The sequence below is a fragment of the Oryza brachyantha genome, chromosome 7 (assembly GCF_000231095.2).
Source record: "Oryza brachyantha chromosome 7, ObraRS2, whole genome shotgun sequence".
Taxonomy (NCBI): domain Eukaryota; kingdom Viridiplantae; phylum Streptophyta; class Magnoliopsida; order Poales; family Poaceae; genus Oryza; species Oryza brachyantha.
The window spans coordinates 11659080-11666965 of NC_023169.2; the positions used below are offsets into that span (position 1 = coordinate 11659080).

General features: G+C 40.2%; 1 protein-coding gene across 1 annotated transcript; it reads right to left on the reverse strand.

Annotated features, from left to right (window-relative positions):
- Positions 1 to 2882: 2882 nt before the first annotated feature.
- On the reverse strand, positions 2883 to 7581 carry LOC102720160 (probable protein phosphatase 2C 62). Its single transcript, XM_006657674.3, has 5 exons — positions 7263 to 7581; positions 5794 to 6045; positions 4140 to 4425; positions 3589 to 3743; positions 2883 to 3200 (listed from the first exon to the last, which is right to left on the reverse strand). Exons 1-5 carry the CDS (start codon positions 7299 to 7301, stop codon positions 3060 to 3062), a joined length of 873 nt encoding a protein of 290 aa, XP_006657737.1. The 5' UTR covers positions 7302 to 7581; the 3' UTR covers positions 2883 to 3059.
- Positions 7582 to 7886: the final 305 nt, after the last annotated feature.

Sequence of the window (7886 nt, forward strand, 5' to 3'; positions counted from 1 at the left end):
AGAACGCGGCCTAAGTTGTTAAATGCATTAGCAATTTGCTGACAAGCGGTTGTGCCAGTACTTGCACTAGTGTACTTGTGACAGCTTGATTTGTTGTGCCCAAGCTACTTATGGGTCCCGCACATAATAATTGTTCCAACCTTAGACATCTTTATTGGTTTAGCTGGTTCATTAGGCTCCCTTCTCCTTTGTCCTAGGCCTACATGGCATCTTAATATACCTTCGAACATTCAGTGGCTCCCTACCATTCTCTGGCCAACTAGACATGCTTATACTCATATTCTTTGTCCACATCCAATTTCATTTCAGTATCATAATCATTGTATTCATCTGAACCCTTATACATATCGATAACAATAGGCTCCTTACACCTCATCCACACCACCCTCACTGATACAATTGGACATGAACTCACAAATTTTATCATCCACCAACAAACGTAGTCCTAAGCCCAAATCTTCCCTTGGGAACACCCAATGTTGTAATGTTCACTCAACAACTTTGTAATGGTCATGCAGGTGTCCAAATATTTCAGGAAGTGACACATTTTCTCTGTCTATGTATGGCATTGCTTCCCTCCACCCAAAGTACTGCTTCTCTCCATCTATTGAAAAATTCCCCGTTGAAATGAAACCTTACTGTAAGAGTCCTTAAGGTATCTATAATTCCACTTCTCAACTAGCCTACATGCATATTAACAATTGAAAATTAAGCACTTGCTTACTAAACTATTAAAATACAATATATCTATATCCTTAAAACCACCTTGTCACCTAACACCTAATAAAAAAGGACCACCTAGATCAACAAACAAACTACATTCATATGCATAACGACAATAAACTAGTCTGCATCCACACTGAATTCCAAAAAAGAAACAAATCTACCACATTTTAAACCTCTTTCCAAATCGAAACCATGGGTGATATCTTTGAACGAAATGCCAAGCACACAAGAACTTACTAGGGTTGAACCCGCCCCGGGAATCAACGAGCACAAGGCCCATCATTGCCAACGTGCATATATATCTCGTTGCTGACTTCAAGACCTCCCTCTGAGTTACCCCTGTGTCACCTCTGCTCTAGGGTTTCGACGGAGCTAGAATGAGGGGGGGGGGGGGAGAGATGGAGGGTACATGCGGGCATCTATTTTAACTTCATATAATAACACCTCAATGACACACTGACATGGGGTCTGTCGTATGCCACGCCGACGAGACTAGGGAAAATTTGGTCATTAGTGACTAGGGACCTATTCTACATGGCTTCTAATAGTTGAGGGGCAGATATTACCGGTATTGGGGATGTGAGACCTCAAACAGACTCGACATAAAATTGAGAGACATCATGTGAACTTATTCCCACTACCAATAGCAAACGTTACGGCACTGCCATTCGCCAACTCATTATGCAAGGACATGACAAGTGGTCTCACTATGCCACATGACATTAGTCTATGTTGTCCACATAGAGCCACGTGTCTCGCTAGGCTGATCTAAAGGCCCCTTATCGCTAGCGTCGACCACCGCGGGCCTTTGCCCGGCGAACCACAGCAACCAATATCAAAGAAAGCGATGGAATGGAGCCATGAAAAGGGAACACACATGATAGGGGGAGAAGAGCAATCTATTGGTGCACTACAATGAGGTCACGAGGGTCGCCACTGCCACTCAGAGCAAGAAGGGGCGGTGACTCAATCAGACCTACCTGCTAGAGAAGCGAGAGACACCAAAGCTACCAGTTGTGTGGATCCATGTCTATTTCATCATTGAGATCATTTCCCTCTGTCACACATTCCACGTTGTCGTCGACTACAGCTTCCCCCACCACCACTGCCAAGCTCATTCCGTCAGTTACGGCTTCCTGCACTACCACTAGATCCAAATCGGCGGTGGGTAGGAGGGGAATGAGCATTGACCTCTTTGCTCTCGCCGCGGTCACCTTGATTAGGGCTGTCAAAAAAGCTCGAAGCTCAAGAGCTGCTCGAGCTCGGCTCGTTTCAGGCTCGGTTCGAGCTCCTAACGAGCCGAGCCCGAGCCTAATCGGAAGCTCGCGAGCATTCTCGAACCGAGCTCGAGCTTCTCACGAGCTTACATATACATGTTATTTTTATTTTTTATTTGATAAAATAGTATATTAATAATAAATTATTATAATATTTAAATGATAAATTAATTTGTTTTAGTATCATATATTAATTTTAAATGTTATTAATAATTTATTTAATATAGTTGACTTAAAATTATTATTTTTATTTACAAATATCATCAAAATATATATATCATATACTCAAACCGAACTCGCGAGCCTAACCAAGCTCGAACCGAACCTGTCTAAGAGCTTGAAGGTTTGCTAGGCTCGATTCGAGCTTGGCTCAAGCCTGTGTCGAGCTCGAGCCTGGACAGGCCAGCTTGCTCGAGCTCAGCTCGTGGACAGCCCTAAACTTGATGCCCTTTGTCAACAGGGTCACGGTCACTGGATAAGGCCATTGTCGTCTTGCATCCAGCAAAGAGGGAAGTTTTGGTGGTTTCCTAAATGGGTCGGGGTTATATGTAATTACTTTTCAGCAAAAGGTCGGTAGTGCATAGTTTTGGATATGGGTACTAATTAAAATGAAACAAGGACTACTGAAAGAAACTGAAATGTGAAATATTTATGAGTTACTAAGAATGGCCTACATTGTGAAGAGTAGTCTTAAAGCAGTTTCATCCTAGGTGGCAACTAAAACCACTTTTATTGAGTGGGTAAGCTGCATCGTTCATGCCCTCATGGCCGATGGAGGATCCGATGAAATTTCAGCGAATTGCTCCTAACTTTTGAGTGAAATTCGATATTTGAAAGTGATTGGGCAACAAGATGAATGAACCAGCCACTGAAATTGTATGAATAATAACATATGGACATGTTTAATTGAACAATCAGCAGTGTTCGACAAGCCTTCGAATCCCCTTTGCGGATTTTTATTCCCGGTAAGAAAAGATTAAGCAGAATATCCGACAACAGGAGTTAACACGAAACACTAAAACCACACCCCATGGCACCAATTGTACACTTGTGGATCTAACTCTCGAATTTTACAACGATGCAGGAGATGTCATCTTTGCTCTTCCTGTTCACGGCCTGCTCCGTCAGATGCTTCGCAGCTGCCTGAGCATCCTTCAAGTCCTTGATTTCCTCCACTGCCTCTTGATTCGACATCACCTGAATATTGTATAATCTTGAAATTATAATCATTGCATCGTTGATGCAACTTAGCAACTAGCTAAAGGAGTCAACCAAAGGAACAAAAAAGAAAAGGATCAAGGTTTACAACTCAGGATGTGCTCATGAATGCCGAATTTCATACCTGAATGTAGGAATAAGCACTATTGCACTACTTAACATCCAGTACTTCATGTTCAAAATTAAATAGGAATATAGTGCATGCACTTATGCATATTCTGAGCTAAGGTATGTATATAGATTCAAATAAGGTAGTACATGGTCCAGTTTGTTGAGCTCAGGTATGCACGTAGAATGCAAAACAATGATTTCGGTGTAAAATATCATGAATGGTTGGTATGAGGACTATGAGCTTTATAGTGATCACCTTCCATAATCCATCACTTGCAAGAATTAGAAATTCAGTGTTCTCATCTATTGGTTCCTCCACCACATCTGGCTCTGAGCTGAGGTGCTTCTTCAGGCTCCGGTCTCCAAATGCCCTTGCAACCGCAAGCTGCCCATCAACACGTGGTACATCTCCTGCAAGTAAAATAATTTTGGAACTTGAAGCTCAATAGATTGCTTGTCATATGCTGTGACCTTAACAATAAAGTAGTAGCTATTATGAGTAGGGTCTGCGTAAGCGCCAGTGCTGAAAACTACTAATTCACTAGTGGTATTAGTAATGCTTAGTGTTCGGGTGTATCTGATGCCACGTCAATGTTAGGGGTTCAAATGAATGGGCAGCATTGAGGGTCACATGGCTAACATATAGTCATATAAGCACACAAGTCACAATAAGAAAGCAGTATGGAACTAAAACATTAGATACACTAGCATAGAAAAATAAGTTAAAAACATCGATGACTTTAGACTGTTACATAACAATGAATATTCCATGTATCTACTGAGAGTTGACCAGAAATGACCATTTACCTGGTAGGTTTGAAACGAATCCACCTTTTTTCTCGATTGAACGCCGCTCCTTGTTTGGCTCATGATCAACCGAAAGTTGTTTTGCCACACCATTCTTGCTAACAACTGCTCGTGAATCTCCAACATTTGCAACTACTAGATTCACAGAATTTTCGCTACTTATTAAGATGGCAGTAACAGCAGTGGAGCCTCCTCTGCCCAACTCAGCAGCATTTTCCAATATTTTTGCATCCGTAAGTTGATATGCATTTCGGATTGCAGCTCTTGGATTGCTCAAGAATTCTGGCTGAGGTTGAAGGAGTCAATAAATAATCAGCACAGTTGTGTATTCAGTCACCTATCTTGAATTGCATAGACATATATCTATATTTTTAGGCCACTCCATTGTTACTCCTAGCATGGTTTTTGTAAGTAGATTGTAGAACAAGCACAGAACTTTATTGTAAGAAAAGCACAATTCCTTTTGCCCTGTTATAGTCTATCGTATGCATTGTGGATTGGCTTGCTCCTTCTATGTTCATAAGGATGAGTAAACTACTTCAAAAACAAAGTGGTGATAAGTCTGCCACCCACACTAACTCCCGAAAAGGCTAACAGGCGAACGTTCGCGAACCGCGTGAACACTTCATAGTTACAAACTTTGCATATATAAACTTTCTATATAAAAACTTTATACATACAACTTTTTAGTGTATAATATTTGTAGATACATCTTTAAGATGATATTATCTATGTAGATATTTTTTTTCGACTAGATACTTTATATGCTACAAATTTGTTTCTATGTATAATTTTCTGTACATAAAATTTCTAGTATAGAGATGAAAATTTATGCATACAAACACCAAATTATAAAAAAAAAGTATATATAAACTTTCTTGTATAGAGATCTGTTCGCGTGGGGTTGCACGGACGTTCACCCGTTAGACCCACCCACTAGCTCCACCTATGTTTTTTTTCTCAAATTGCTTCCTAAATTTGTTTAATACTACCTCTGTTGCAAAATATAAGCATTTCTAGGTTGTTTAGTAGCATATACTAAAAAGATGTTAAAAGACTCCCATGTAGTCACTTCAGTGGTCTTTTGTCAAATTTTGAATAGATTAGGTTCCCTTTCTAAGCATTTTGATTGACTTGAAATCATCAGAATGATGAAAATCATGGGAATCAGTGCAGAAATACCTATATTGTGGTACAAAATTCGAATTCTACAAATGCTTATATTTTGGAACGGAGGGCATATTATTATTATTATTATTATTATTATTTTGCCAGGTCAGCCCAACTAGACCGGGAGAATTCATTAAGATTTAGGGAGGTCGGAGGGAGTATTACGCAATGTTCGTTCCGTATGTTCTAATTTCTTTTATTTACCTTCTGAAATAAGAATTTAACACATAAAGGTCCATAGCGTATAGGTTATTTTTGCAATAACTATGTACAGTGTACAGACAGTCAGATGCTCCTTACAACAACAAAAATATGAAGGATGGAGCTATTTATTTTGAACAGCATTAGAACTTCTATGGTTCATGTTTATCTCTAGTAAATCAAAGGGCATTTAGCTATTAAAAACAATATTTGAACACTTGACATAATGACAAAACATTCTTTGATTGAGCCTATTAACAGGACATTGAATTTGAAATATTACCTGCTTCAAGATATTATCAAAGAGATGTGAGCGCAGGAAGTCTGGAACAGTGTGACCCAAATGGCCATCAAATATTGCAAACAATCCCAAATCATGTTCTCCAACTTGCCTGTACTCTGCCACTAGATAGTCCTCCATCGGATGATTTGATTTTCCCTTCACAAGATGGTAACCATGCTTGACACGTCTGCCTGACAATTTTGTTTTTCCTTTCCCTGTTTCTGGTCCTGACGAACTAAAAGCATCTTTCACCTGTTAGACAAAACATAATCAATTGTCAGGCATGCGATGTTGATAATAAGCACAACACTAAGCGAAGCAAATATATATGAGCTTTCTGAAAACATCCAGCACAATGGAGAAAAAAAAAACATGCTTATTTTTTTGTCACTGATTACATCACAGCAAGCATGATGACAAAATAAAAGGTGAAGATAATCTACCAAAATGAACACGAATAGATAGTTTGGATGTAAAGATGTGTACATTCTAATTGAGTTGATTATAATATTTCAAGGTAATTTCTATTACCTCTGTTCCATGATAAGTGCATTTCTGGAATTCAAATTTGTCCCACAAAGAATGCATTTGTGGAGTACTAGTTGTCCCATCAATAATCTCATATTTAAATCTCTATCCATTTTACCCCTACCTATCTCTCACTCCATACAATCTTCTTATTTAATGAAGGGCATTTAATTTTTTTTCTTGCAACTAATTTGATTAGCAGTGGTAAAAATACAATTATATTGGGACAGAGGGAGTAGCTTGTAGACTGCAAGCTCTAAAACTCACAACGAACATCAACCAAATGAGTTCTTCCCAAGTTCCTAAAGCTTTTTACATAGAAAAAAAGGATCCATAATCAGAACATAAAGTAAAATTCATACTTAACCCGCTGACACAAAAGATCTTTTTTGGATAACGAACTTAACAGGCAATCATGAGACTGTGTTCTTCAAAGTGCTAACTCAAATCTAAGCTTCTTCATGCGGTGAAATGGACCAGATTCCCCTAGCCAACTTATTGAAATGCATGCCTGTCTGTTGCTCCAAACGAGCTCAGTAGTTTTCTCTACTGCTAATAACTCCACGAGCCTAACATCCATACGGAGTTCCATTGTACCGGGCCTCACCATGCTTACAGGACCACAAAAACATGTGTGCCCCAGTGCATAAAGCAACAAACTTGACCAAAAACAAATGAATATACAGACCATCGCCTATCGACATGTTCCAAAATTGACATGTTCAGACTTCTAGCCTTCGCCATTTCAAGATCCCTCGAGCGTATAGACACCAAAGGGAAAGCCTTTTTAACACAACGATCCGCCTAAATATCACCGAACCAATAGCACAAGCAAGAGAAGTAAATAAAAAAAAAAGAGCAGCAGACATGGAAGGGGGGAAATGGAGGTGCAGAGGCACACAGACAAAGAATCCCCCACCCTCCTCCTCCATAATCGGTACCTTATCCTTCATCTTGTGGTAGATTTCCTTGCCGGCCATTATTGGCTCCTCCTCAGAAAGCTCTTCCGATTCCGATGCTCTCGCCTGAAACTCAACCACCACCAACACCCCGGACAGCAGCAGCAGCAGCAGAAGCAGAAAGATGGTCTCTTTCTTGAAATCCAGAACCTCCCAACTTCCCTTGTTTGGATCACGCAGCCTGCTTCTTCTTTGGGCTTATAATTGAGGGGGAGGGGTTGGTGGGGGTGGGGCTGATTGGGTTTGGATGGAGCTGCTTTTGGGAAGAAGGCGCTGTGCTGTGCGGGGGAAGCAAATGAGGATCGAGGAGGGAAGGGGGACTGGATCTTTGGATAGAATCGGTTGACCTGACGCAGGGGAGATTGGGACACGGACATGCCAAGTACTGTAGGGACAAGTGAGAAAAAAAAGAAAGATGAAATGCGAAAGTGTTTTTTTTTTCCCAGGTTTTGCTCGTGTTCAAGAGGGTTTTTTTCTTTTCTTTTTTTCCTCCGGAAGACAAGATTATCAGCCGTCGACAGAGATGGCACAGAACTTACACGAGGCCGTGTGAAGTTTTCCGTCTGAAATTTGGAGTTTACGAGAATATCTAAGGTTGACCGGATT

Excerpts from the sequence above, each read along its gene's own strand:
- LOC102720160 (XM_006657674.3), bottom strand. The coding sequence starts at position 7,301 with ATGGCCGGCAAGGAAATCTACCACAAGATGAAGGATAAG. Across the intron at positions 4,426-5,793 it reads TTGATAATATCTTGAAGCAG|CCAGAATTCTTGAGCAATCC; the intron begins GTAATATTTCAA and ends CTTCAACCTCAG. Across the intron at positions 3,201-3,588 it reads CAAGTGATGGATTATGGAAG|GTGATGTCGAATCAAGAGGC; the intron begins GTGATCACTATA and ends TACAATATTCAG.